General features: G+C 45.3%; 2 protein-coding genes across 3 annotated transcripts in view; both read right to left on the reverse strand.

Moving 5' to 3' along the window:
* TPM4 (tropomyosin 4) overlaps positions 1 to 495 on the reverse strand; it is a 27,730-nt gene extending 27,235 nt beyond the window's left edge. The window contains exon 1 of one of the 2 annotated variants that reach the window (XM_069102130.1): positions 209 to 488. In XM_069102130.1, the coding sequence (XP_068958231.1) occupies positions 209 to 340 (132 nt within the window). In that variant the 5' untranslated portion in view covers positions 341 to 488. Of the gene's footprint in view, positions 1 to 208 lie in introns of both variants that reach the window. The other variant, XM_069102129.1, reaches the window with a different exon arrangement.
* Positions 496 to 569: 74 nt separating this feature from the next.
* On the reverse strand, positions 570 to 13,568 carry LOC138172269 (uncharacterized). The gene is made up of 2 exons (XM_069101955.1): positions 13,227 to 13,568; positions 570 to 1,067 (listed from the first exon to the last, which is right to left on the reverse strand). The coding sequence occupies exons 1-2, from the start codon at positions 13,338 to 13,340 to the stop codon at positions 570 to 572; spliced, it is 612 nt and encodes a 203-aa protein (XP_068958056.1). The 5' UTR covers positions 13,341 to 13,568.
* Positions 13,569 to 13,826: the final 258 nt, after the last annotated feature.

A 13,826-nucleotide genomic window follows, 5' to 3' on the forward strand; every position in this document is an offset into this window, starting at 1 on the left:
TGAGAAGAAAGGCAAAGAGAGGGAGGAGGGTCTGAAACAGGAAGGGAGGGAGGAGCAGAGAAAGAATGGAGGAGAAAAGGGGAAAGAAAGGAGGATCAGCAGTGCGGAGAGGCGAGGCGGAGGGCCTCAGGGAGAGGGGAGAGCTGGGGCCAGGGCAAGGACAGGAGCGGAGGGAGAGGGACAGGGGCAGGGGCTGGGGGAGTCTCACTTTCTCCCGCTGCTCTCGCTCGCCGTCCAGCTCCCGCTGCAGGCTCTGGGCTCGGTCCTCCGCCTCATCCGCCTGCTGCTGTAGCGCCTGGATTTTCCTTTTCACCGCCTCCAGGGAGTTGAGGCCGGCCATGGGGACTAGGGGGCTCGGGGCACGGGGCAGGACGGCCTGGGAGCACTGGGGCTGGCGGGACTGGCGCCGCTGGTCTGCACTAGGGAGAGGAGCCGCCGCCCTGGTCCCGGAGCCCCCGCCTCCTTCCCACCCCTTGAGCTGCCGGGCGGCTTTACGGTGGGGGGGGGATGGATGAGGTCACCGCGGCTGGGGCGGTGACGTCAGCACAGCTGGGGGAGGGTCGGTGACGTCAGCACCGCTGGCCGCAGCTGCTTGGAAAATGCCCCTTTTCGGGACTTATTAGGAGAAAGATTGCAGCGGGGCTCCTCCCCCCGGCCTCGAAGCCCGCCTTTGGGCGGAGGGGAGCGGGGTGGCCACGGTGAGGTGGGGCGGGGCGAGGTGGGCCGGGGTTGGGGGCGCGGAGGTCTCCTGCCTGCCCCAGCCTGGCCGCTCCAGCCCCGCTGGCCCAGAACTGGAGGGATTTGGCCACGTCGCCCCTCACCTTGGGGCCGAAAGCTGGCCACAGCGAGGCGGCTTCTATTCCCCGCCGCCAGGGGGCAACCCTGGACAGCGAGAGATTGGGGGAGGGGTGGGAAGGTGGGTGCCGCCTGGCCGTACGTACGTCGGTGGCCTTCTTGTCCGTCAGCTCCAGCTTCTCCTGGGCATCCTTTAGGTCCTCGGAGTATTTATCCAGCTCATCCTCTGTTCCCTTTAGCTTCTTCTGCAGGATCGCCAGCTCCTCCTCCATCTGTGGCCAAGGGCAAAACCACCATGAGTATGTCCAAGAGAGCATCCTTCTTTTCTCTCAATCAACATCTCCATCCCCCAGGCCTCACTTGGTCCCCCGCCTTTTTCCACCCCATTCCTATACAGAATGCACACTCCCATCCCCCCAGTTACCCTTACCTCACCCATTCCCCAGTCCTCACCTAGTCTCTCCCCCCCCTCTTTACTCCCCCACAATCTCTTCAGTTGCCCTTTCTATCTACCTCTCAAACCCTCACGCTTCAGCTTTACCATCTGTGCCCCAGTGCTATAATTACACTTATCCAAATGTCAGTCACCTTTCTTACCCCTTCTATTATCCCACATCCCTCAATTTTCATGAGACTCAATCTCTCTGGCCCCCATCAGGGCCTCATCCCTCGGTTCCCCTCTATCATTTTAATTACCTATCTAGGCTCTCATTCCTTTTTCACTCTCCATTTATATCCCACTTCTCCTGTATCTTCACTTCTCATCACCTCTCCTAGATTTGAAGGCAGGTCCTTTGCTGGAAGGGCCCCAGACAATCTACAGCTAAGGTCAGACTAGGATGACCAGGAAGCCTTTACCGAAATGTGGGGTTGTCTCTCTCTTCATCCCATTTCACACCCACCAAATACCCCTAACCATTAGGGGCCAGGGACAGGTCTATACCACTTACATCTCCCTGGTCTGTTCTCATACACCCCTGGAATGATTAAAATGAGAAGAAATTACACCAAAGGGGAGCCCAGATAAAGAGAAGGGAGCACATCAACAGAAAATGAAATTTGGGCACCTTGAGTGCCCAGCCATGTGCTTGTTCCTGTTGGGGAGATGGGAGGATATGCAATTGTTTCCCATAGAAGTCTCATGGAGAAGTAAAGGCAAATAGAAAAGATGAAGAGAACAATGTAGGTGTCTCTTGAATTAGGAGCCAGATGTAGGGAGGCCTTTAGTGCTGCAGGAGGTCAGAGGAGAGGGAGATCAGAATGGGTTGGGGCAGTCAGGGAAGGCTCCTGGGAAGATGTGGTCCTTTACAGATGAAGGAGCTTTAAGGATGGTGTTAGAAACCCACAGGAGAGCAACTGAACCCTTTGAGACTTATTCAGCCACAAAAACACTGGGCTCTTTCCCCTTTAAGAGGGGGCTTTGTCCCTAGAAGGTGGATAGTCTGAGCCAGACAGATCTGCCCTGAGCTTTTCAGGTCACAGCTCCTCCATATGTCAAATCCCCTGCCCAGTACTGTAACTCATATATATTCCTATTGAGACCTTTCCCTTCCTCCCATCCCCCCACAGCCCAATGCCTCTCCAACTAACTTCCCATAATGCCCTATATGCCACTCCTCCCTTTCCTAATACCCAAAATCCAGTCCCTCTCCTTCTTACTGTCTTATATTGTCCTCCCAAACACCCACAGTTTCATCTTTCTCGTCTCTCTTAGAAACATACATAAACCTAACCCAATATAGCCTGCCTGCATTGTTTCCCCAAATACACAAGTATACACACTACCCCAGCTCTTCCCATTTAAGTCCACTCCGTACACCCAGACCATTGGCCTTCTTTCTTCACCTTTGCAAACACACAAAACATGAACCCTTTCTCTGTCCCTAGAAAAAAACAGCACAGCATGGATGTCTCTTCTCTGTCCACCCACACTGTCCCTCCCAAACTCAGACTCTCTCTTTTCTGCTACCCTAACGCCTGTCCTCTACAAAAAAAAAAAAAAATACCCAGAGCACCCAGGAAAAGGCATTTCTGCCCTCCATGCTGTTCCTCCCAAAAGACCCAGAGTTCTGGCTCTCTCTTCTTTGTCCCTCACTCATGTTGGCAGACCTGGGAGAGCCGTTGGAACAAAAAATGTTAGAGCTGAAAGGTACTTTAGAACATAGAATGTTAGATCTGGGAATCACCTTTGGGATCAGACCTCTGAGGTGTGAGATGAGAATGGACTTGCCTGATGCAGTCAGTGAGTAGCAGAGTTAGCATTCAAACTCTGGTTCTTGGACCCCCAAATCCAGTGTTTCTTTTCTTTCTTTTTTTCTTTTTTAAAGCATCTGGGGTTAAGTAACTTACTCAAGGTTACACAGCCAGTTATTTTGTGTGGGTGCCAAGTATCTGAGGCCGGAACTGATCACGGGTCTCCTGATCCCGGGGCTGGCGCTCTTACTCACTGCACCACCTGGCTGCCCCAAATCCAGTGTTTCTTATGCTACCTCTGGGCTGCCCCCACCTCTACTTTCATCCACTGTTTGTTGAGTGAATGAATGAATGGAAACATGCCGGTTTCTGCATGGCGACAGGTCAGGTTAATTCTCCCCTTCTGGAGTCAGTTCTGTTGAAACCAATGGAATCTCAGGTTCTGCCATTTGAGGGGGGGACCTACCTGGGTTCACCTTGGGCTGCAGTCTACCTCAAGTCTGTTTATATCACCTTTATGAGAAGACTTTATCCTGAGGAATTTCCAGGCTCACATTTGTGTTTGGCTGATAAAGTGGCCTGGGCTTGGTTCTGGCTTTGGCCCAGCAGTTTCAGCTGAGTGCCTTGGTCTTATTCCTACATTCAGCACTTTGGGCAGGGAGTGATTTAACTCAATGCTAGCTAGGTAGAGCATCTGTGACCAAATAACTGTCCTAATGAAGAATTCAATTTCAGGTAGGGACTTGAGCAACTCACTTGAACTTCCCTGGTCTTCACTTTCCTTATTTGTTAAAGGAGAGAGTTGGACTAGAATGACTCTGGAGTTCCTTCCAGCTCTTGTAGTGTATTGGGAAGGATATTGGATTAGAAGTCACTGGATTGGAAGTCAGAGGACCTATGTTTAGATCCGAGACACACAGGGTTATGGCCAGTATAGTCAGCATCAGAACTTGAACCCAGGCCTTCTGAATTCAAGCACTTTCCAATATAATGTGAGAATGAGTACTCTGAGTGTGTCGTGTGTACTCTAGAGCTAGAATTGGTAGTTCTGTTTCTAAGTGTAATTTGGTGTGTTTTTTTGGGGTGGGGGAGGGATTGGAGGTAGTCATAGAAGGCTGCATGAAGGTAGTGACACTTGAGTTGGGCTTTGAAAGAGGGACATGATTACAGGCACAGAGACAGAAAGGAAAGGGAAGGACTTCAAGGAAAGTGAAAAAGGAATAGATCATGTCATAGAATGGGAGATCTGGAACTGGAAAGACTGGAATGGGGCTCAGTCATCTAGTCCAACTCTCTTGCTTTTCAGATGAGGAAAGTGAAGCCTATAGAAGTTAAGTACTTGCCTCAGGTCACACCATTAGTAAGTTAGTGAGTAAGTAAGAGGTGGGATTTGAACCTATGTCTTCTGACTCCACAATCGATGGTCTTTTCTCTACAGCACATCACCTCCCAGGGAACTCCCTTAATCTTTTCTTTGCACCTCTCTGATGACATTTAATATATATTTTTTTTATATTATTGTTACTTGTTTGTGTATCCTCTCCCTCTTAGTAGATTGTAAGCTTCCCGAGGGTGGAAATCAAGTCTGATTTTTTCTTTTTGGTAATCCCTTAAAAGGTTTTTAAAGTAGTAGACACTTAATAAATGTTGAATGAATGACTGCCAGTTCTTTTCTATGATACTCAGTTTCCTTCTCTGTAAAATGGGGGTAGTAACAACAAAGAGAAAGAATGATAGTAATAAACACTAGCACTTTAAAGTTTGCAAAGCACTTTGTACATTTATTTCATTTCATTATAATAATCATGATAGCTGTGATTTATATAACCCTTTAAGGTCTGCACAATGCTTTAAATACATTATCTCTTTGCATCCCTATATACCTCTCTCAGAGGGTCACCTTGAAGATCAAATTAAATCATAGATTGTAGAGTTCCTTATAACTGTTATTAATAGCTATTAATTTGAAACTATTGATAGCTATTAGTGTGACTAGCTTAGTAATGCTAATGTTAGTAATAGTTCACATTTATCTAGTGTTTATTTTCCATTATCTTATAAATAATAATATATTACATGTCTTGTATACTAATAATTATGATAGTGTAAACTCTTATTATTATCATTTCCAGGACCATTATTATTAATAAATGTAAGCTCTCTAAAAACAGGGGTCATGTTTTCTCCCTTTCTTGTCTTTCCCATTGAGTAGCTGAGCCCAGAGCTAGAAATATGGGTCCTCAGGAAAGAAACTGATTTGATTATGACTCATAAATATTACTCTGATATTCCCCTGTTGTCATGAGTGTCAAGATTATAGTCTGTGAGATCTGGGGCAGATTTAAAGATACATTGAAACCTGACATTCACTTGATGATGACTTCATTCCACTGGCTTGGATTTGCTTGATCAACCAAGAAGGGAAGAATCTGGCACATTAATAATAATAATATACTGAAGTCAGCATGGCCCAGTGGAAAGACTCCTGGCTTTGGAGTCAGAGAGTTCAGGCTGCAATCCTGGTTCTGTGACTTACTACATGTACTAGTGTTTATTATTATTCTCTCTTATTGTTGTTATTATCCCCATTTTGCAGAGAAGAAAACTGGGTGCCATAGTGCCATAGAATTGGTACTCATTCATTCAACATTTAAGTATCTTAAATCATACTTAAAAAGTGTGACCTTGGGAAAGTCATTTCTCTTTGTGTCTCAGTTTCATCATCTATAGAATAAGGAAATTAGGTTAGATGGCTCTGAGGTCCCTTTCAGAGCTAAGGCTAGGATTCTAGGATCCACTTTCATCCTTTAGTGCCTTAATAAGAAACGGAAGTGTTCTCAGGCTCTTGCTGATGCTTCTATTCAGAGCGAAATTTCCTACCAGAATGGAAAGGCTTCCTAGGATCAGAAACTTGGAGATGTTAGCGGCCACATGATTCAACTACTATATTAAAGAGGAGAAAACTGGGGCCCACAGAGGTTAAGTGACTTGGTACCTCTACTTTCTTGACTCCTATCTGCTCTCCAGCCTATGCAGGTTGACTCTGCTGCTCTCCTAACATGGACCTCTGCAGTCTTAAAATGACCTCTTCATTGGCAAATTCAAAGGCCTTTTCTTAGTCCTCATTGTTCTTGACCACTGTGCAACTTTTGATTCTGCTGACCACTCTCTTCCCTGGGTGCTCTCTTCTCCCTTGGCTTCAGAGACAGTTTTTCTTCTACCTTTCTAATCTGTATTACACATTACTCCCCTTTGTTCATACTTCAGGCCTTCTTTACACTGTTTGTCCCTTGAGTCCTTTATGTAATACACTCCCTACTCAAATCTGCCTCTTAAAATACCTAGTTTCCTTCAAAGTTCAGCTCAAACACCACATTCTCCTGATCCCCCCAACAGCTAGTGACTTTTTGACCCCCATGGGTCATCTTTCTCTTCCTACCCCCAAAGTATGTTTTCCAAGACCCTGCCTCTGACCTATTTCTCTCCTTCTCTCCCCTTTTCTCTCCTCTTCTAATTTATTCCAATGGCTACAATTTTCTTCTTCAAATTCTGCTTCTGTGATCTTGAATGAGTCACTTGTTTCAACCTCAACATACCTACTGTGCTACTCAGTTGCCCCCATCATTTCCCAAACTCCAGGTCTACTTTTCTAACTGTTTGCTGGAAATGGGCATTGCCTCAGTCAAACTGAGACCTGTTAAAAGACCTTAGCTTAAGAAGGCCAAGGTCTCCCACTGTATCCTGGGCCTTTTGCAGTTGTCCTGATCTATATCTCACCACTGGATCCAGATGGCTGTGGAGGAGAAAGTGAAGCTGGTGGCTTTGCACAGCCCTCTCTCACTCAAATTCAATTCACTTGCATGTCATGACATCACCTCCCTGATGGCACGGTCCTCTTGGAGAATGAAGGACAAACAACTTGTGAGTAGAAAGAGGAGCTGCCCCATTGTGGATCCAACTGGAAGTGGCCAGTTGGGCAATACAGCTCTTTTCTTTATTTTTCTTTTCTTTGTTCACATAGAGCATCATACCCTTACCTGTGGGTGCTCTCCCCAAAGGAATGTAAATTTTGATCTCTGAAACATTTTTTAAGGACCACACCTTAACCTCAAATCACTCTGACTGTCATTGATTGACCAACAAGAGATTCCATCCCAAGCCCACTTAGGGGTCATTGGCAGTGAATGTACATAGCAATTGTTTCTGCTTTGACCAGAAACCCCAAGGATCTTCCCCTGCTAGATTGATTTGTTTTTTGACTAAGTAAAAGAGGCCATCCTCGGCTTCATTTCTTGCCTAGCATTAATCATGGAATGGGTGTTGCCTCAGTCAAACCAAGACTTTAGCTTATAAAGCTCAAAGTCACTTCTGCATCCTAGGCCATCTCCAGTTTTCCTGATTTATATCTTGCCACTTGACCCAGATGGCTTTGGAGGAGAAAGTGAGGCTGGTGGACTCTGCACAGCCCTCCTTCACTTAAATCCAATTCACTTTAGAGTCATGGCATCACCTCCCTGATGTCATGGTTCTCTTTAAGAACAAAGGACAGCAACGACTTAGATATCCCACTGGAACCGCCACCTCAACATATTAAAAACTAAACTTATTTTTGGCCTGCCCTCTTCCCAGCTCCCAATTTATGCTGAACCAGTTAACTCAAGCTAAAAGCACAGGTTTGTCTCGGAGTCTTCTTTCAGCCCCTAATACCAATGATCAAATCCTGTCATTGCAAGCTCCACTGTATTTCTTGCATCTGTCCACTCTTTCTACTCATAGGACCACTAGACTAGTTCAGGCCCTCTCTGGACTGAGTTAGAGTTAGTATAAATTGCCTCCTAACTTTCTGCCTCAAGTCAGTCTCTCTCTTCTCTCTCTCTCTCTCTCTCTCTCTCTCTCTCTCTCTCTCTCTCTCTCTCTCTCTCTCTCTCTCTCTCTCCTCTCTCTCTCTCTCTCTCTCTCCTCCTCCTCCTTCTTCTTCTCCTCCTCCACCTCCTTCTTCTCTGTCTCTCTCCCCTCCTCCTCCTCTTTCTCTCTCTGTCCTCCTCCTCCTCTCTCTCAATCTCTCTCTCTTTCTTCCTCTCCTCTTCTTTTCTCTCTCGGTCTCTCTCTTTTCCAGTCCTATCTTTTTACACCTGCCCAAATCAGATAGTTAAGGTACAGGTTTGAGCAGAGTGTGCAAAAACAAAAACAAAAAACCTTTCAGTGACTGCTCATTGCCTAGGGGATAACACATGGACTCCTCTGCTTGGCATTGAGGGCCCTCTCCATCTGGCCCCAGCCTACCTTTCCAGGCTTATCTTTCTCTTCTTGCCTTCCTGCACTCTCTGTTCCCAACAAACTGGACAGTGAGCTGTTGGCCTGATCTCATGCAGCCTTCTCACACCCCAGTGCATTCCTGCAGGCTGTCACTCTGGCCTGGAATGCAATACGCTAAACCTTTCCTTTCAAGACCCAGCTCAGGTGCCACTGACCACAGCCTCCCTTCACCTCCTCCTCCAAGGCCCCAGCCAAAAGGGCTCTCTGCCTTCTTGTGTTTCTTAAAGCACGTTGTCTGCACCTCTCCCGGGCTCTTGTCACACTTCACTTTGGATATTACCTATTTTGGACATTTAGTATCCTTGCTGTTAGGCAGCTAGGTGGCTCAGTGGATGGTGTGAGAGCTAGACCTGGTGAGTCAGGAAGACTCCAATCCTACCTCAGAGACTACCAGGGCAAGTCCCTTAACCCCTCCCAGACTGGTTCCTCATCTGTAAAATGGGGAAATAATAGTACCTCGGAATTGTGAGAATCAATGAGATGGTTTAATAACAACATTATGTCATGTGCCATGCCATGTCATATAATATCATGCCATGCCATGTCACACACATCACAGTGCATCACATGGCACAATTTAATATGACACAGTTAAACATAAAATGACACAATATGACATGATGTTACATGACAACATAACATAGCATAATATACGATATCATATGTAATAGCTACAATTTCTATACGTGCTATTATTATCTTGATTTTGTAGATGAGGAAACTGAGGCAGACAACGGTTAAATTACTTGTCCAGGATTACATAACTCATAAGCGTCTGAGGCCAAATTCAAACTAAGGCTGTTCTGATTCGAAGTCTAATTCTCTATCTATTGCGCCACCTAGAGGCCTAGCAGTGATATAGATAAAGTGGTATTCTTTATCCATTACACCACCTAGAGACCTGTATGTGATATAGGTAAAGCACTTTGTGAATTTTCAAAGGGAGAGACTGGATCTGTGATTTCATCGGTATTCTTGGATGAGGAAACCGTCACTGCTAGCACATGCTGACACTTCCTGTGCAGCTCAGGAGATTGAAAGTTTAAGTGGTTTGCCCCGGGTCACACAGTCCATATGGGTCAGAGGTAGCATTTGAACCCAAGAGTTCCTGGCTTCAAGGCCAGTTCTCTAGCTACTGCTCAGGTGGCCTCCCTTAAGCCTTAGAGTTCTAGATAAAAGTTATTTTTATTATTACTGTCAACTACCTGAAGCCTCTTTTGTATTCTTCCTGCTGAGAGTTTATTGGCTTCAATGATTCTTTTTTTTTTTGGCCAGTGAGTGTTTCTTCTACCAATGAGGACCATAGACTCTCTGAGACGGAGAGCCTGGTGTTGGTCAGTTGCTGCAGCTAAAAAATTTGTCACTGTGCAGTCAACACATGGATGAATCTCTGTAGACTCACCTGTGCTACTCAGCCCCACTCTATTCAGTCCAATTCAATTCAATTCGAGCAGAAGCCTGCCCAGCAGGATAGGACCTTCCAGAATTTGTGCTTTGCTGGAATAGAGTCTTGGTGAACCTTGAGTGACTTCCAGACCATGATGAGAACCTTAATGGAAGCCCTTTCACACAGTAGGTGCTTAAGGGATATTTGGTGGATTGAATTGTATTGAAAGCTCCTTCTAGCTCTGACATTCTGTGTTCTAAGGGGCCCTCCTGGCTCTGACATTCTGTGCCATCCTGTCTTTGTGGGTGCTCCCACTCTCATACACACACCCTCCACACTCATCTATACAAATTCTGAGGTATGTGTATACATGCATGTGCATATGCACAGGTATATATGCATGCATTTATACACACACATGAACACACTCATGGACTCCAAATACCCAAAGTTACAGGCAGAAATGAGCACACACCAGTACTCTGTCACTCATATAGTCAGATAGAATTTATTAAGTGTTTACCATAGATCAGAACCTGGGTTGAGTCCTGAAGATGCAAAGAAAAGGGAAAAGATTATTTTTTTTTGGGAGGGGGGAAAGGCAGGGCAATTGGGGTTAAGTGACTTGCCCAAGGTCACATAGCTAGTAAGTGTTAAGTGTCTGAGGCTGGATTTGAACTCAGGCCCTCTTGACTCCAGGGCTGGTATTCTATTCACTGTTCCACCTAGCTAACCCTGGGAAAAGATTATTTGTTCTTAAGGAGCTCACATTCTAACGAGGGACATAACATATATGTAACTAGGCACACACAAGATTTATTACTCTTTATACAAGAGTAGATGGAAGGTAATCTCTGAGAGAAGGCACCAGCTATGTGAGTGTATGTGTGGTTGTGGTATGACTGGGAAAGGCCTCCTGCAAAATGTGGGATTTGAGCTGACTCTATTTTTTTCCTTGAGGCATTCAGGGCTAAGTGACTTGCCCAAGGCACACAGCTAATGCCAAATGTTTGAGACTGGATTTGAACTCAGGTCCTTCTGACTCCATGGCCAGTGCTCTATCCACTGCACCACCTAGCTGCGCCCTTGAGCTGACTCTTGATGGACACCAGAGAGGCTACAATGCAGAAGTGAGGTAGGAAAGCATATTAGGTATGGGGGCACCAAGGCACAAAGGCAGGACATGGAGTGTTGTGTATGAGGAACAGGCCATAGAGTGTAGGAATGGGAGGAATGAAAAAGAAAATGGGAAAGGTAGGAAGGGGCTGGGTTGGGAAGAGCATTAAATGTCAAATAGAAGATTTTATATTTGATTCTGGACATAATAGGGAATCACTACAGTTTACTGAGCAGTGGGTATGACATGTTCAGACCTGCACTCTGGGAAAATCATTTTGGCAGATGAGTATAGCATGGAGTTTGGAGAAAATCAAGGCACCGAGTCTAATTAGAAGGCAATTGAGTAATTCAGGTGAGAGGTGATTAGGGCACACACACACACACACACACACACACACACACTTTTATACAATATCACTTCATACAAAGTATACAATCCAGTTTCAAACATATATTCATACACATTCATAGACAGATACTTGTGCACAACTTTCTTCCTTACAAAAGTCTATGGTATACACACACACACACACACACACACTCCCAATATAGAAGGACACAGGCACACACAGCACAATACACACACACTCCCCATACACAAGGACACAGGCACACACACAGCACACATACACACATATTCTGTACATAGTATAAACATTCACAAGACTATATATATGGCACTATATACAAAGTTACCAGTAATACAAAGTCAGCCTCACAAACACCCATGCACAGAAGTATGTATCCACACATACTCCTATACAGTTTTATGTACAGTGAACCCCTCCTTCCTCTGCAGGTATACATACATATGTACATACAAAACCCATCCTTAACATATAAGATTACAGACACACATGCAATCATACAAGTGCATACCCTATACATAAACACAGGTACATGCATACATATACATATATAGTTACACATACCGCCATGTACAGTAACAAGTATACACTCACCCCCACCCCATGTCCAAATCACAGGTACATACACGTGCTCACATGCAACCATATCTTCACAGTCTATGCTAAAAGTCCTATTATATAGAAATATGAGAAGGCAGGATGAGGTCATACACACACACAACCCTATACCCAAAGCCACAGCTAGCAACACAGTCTCATATATACCCATATGTGCACTCTTAGATCAAAGTCTCACGTATGTATGCAACCAGTTCCCACCCTCTGTCCCACATAAACACAAAGACACGAACACATTCCTAATATACAAGGTCACAGATATACACATATACACAGCCACAGAGATGTACACCTTTATACACAAAGCCGTAATTCCACAGTCTCACATATGGACACATATATACCATCAGGGGTATATACTCTCATAACACACGACTATACACCCAATCACACATTCATACGCAGGTGTGAACACACACACAAACTTAGCTACACATATTCACACATATACACACAGTATTCAAATTCCCAAATATGCACCCATATACCGTCTTACAGAAGTTACAGGTGTACAAGCTTACATTCATGTACTCACACACACATATCCTATACACAAAGTCACAATACTGTTGCATAGAGAAGTGAGAAAACAGGATGAAATGAGTATCCCACATATATACACTCCCCTAATACCCTTCACCCCAACCTTTCCATGAATGAAACCATTGGTATATACAAGAAGACATAAATTCTGTACGCAAAACCACAAATATGCATGCACACCGATAAAAAACAACAGGTAAACGTGCACATGTATATCTCTATCTGAAAATTAGAAGGTAGATGCAAAAACACACCCAGCTCCCAGACACAAAGACATTGTAATTCACTACAAAGTCACATTTTAGGAATATCACACTTAGACCTGATACCATACACATTATAACTAGCAGATGAGCCTTCCTTTGCTATAGCAAGAGGCTTAACTTGAGCTAATTCTCCTTGACAGCAGCAGAAAGACCCAAGGACAGAGCCTTTATCTGGGGGAGTGGAGGAAGGGAAGGCTGTGGATTCCCCACCAAGAGAAGGAATAAATGAAAACAACAGAATAGAATGTAAGATACTTAGGGACTATCCAGTGGTTTTTAATCCCAGGGGCCGCGTCCCTATTTTTTTTGTTTTTAATTCTGATAGCTATTTTGATATGATTGGATTTCACTGTAATTTTTTTACTTGATTTTTATGCATCTATGAATATGATTCTGAGAAGGGGTCCATAGGCTTCACCAGACCCACTTGTCCAAGGGATCCAGATTACAAACAATGTGAAGAAGTCTGGGACCCCTTTGCTTTACTGACAAAGAGGGTGAGGCCCAAGGACAAGTGACACCCCAAATTATACAGCAAGCCACTAGCAGGGACAGGATGTGAGCTCTGCTCTCCTGGGCCTACATACTCTGTTCCCTGGGCTACCTGGCTACACAGCTCACCTGCTTACACTTGTCCTCTGCTGCCTTCTTGTCAGCTTCGGCCTGCTCAGCCCGGTCAATGGCATTCTCCTTGTCCAGTTTCAGCATCTGCATCTTCTTCTTAATGGCTTCCATGGTGGTTAGGATGGGTTGGCTGCCTCTGGGTACAAAGTAGCAATAGAGAGCAGAAGCCTGACTAACTAGCTGCTGGTGTGTTCCAGGAGACCAAGTGCAAGCTGGCAGCAGCAGGAGGGGGGTATTTAACCTCCCAGGCCCCTTTCTGGGAAGCCTGGAGGCTGCCCAAGTCCCCAGGGCCAAGCAGCTACTTTCTTCCTAACCTTTCTAAGGAACAAATTGGCTCCAGTTCCCATGCTGAAGCTTCAGCAGGCTGTCCTCTCCTTATTTGGGTAGTTAGGTTTTCTTAAAGGAAAAAAAAAAGTCAAACATCTTGTTTCCATTTTTAACCATCTGACAGACTCAGGAGTGTTGACACATGAACACAGAGATGGGAACAAAACTCATTAGTTACCCATCTATCCCAAGGAACCAGAGAAGGGAGGTTGGCCTGGTCCCAGGCAGGAGATAGGCCCAAGACTCTCCTACTGTCTAGATGGAAGAAGG

Source organism: Petaurus breviceps, unplaced genomic scaffold (assembly GCF_028583685.1).
Source record: "Petaurus breviceps papuanus isolate PSGF00001 unplaced genomic scaffold, PetGlider_PUasm1.0 523, whole genome shotgun sequence".
Lineage (NCBI taxonomy): Eukaryota > Metazoa > Chordata > Mammalia > Diprotodontia > Petauridae > Petaurus > Petaurus breviceps.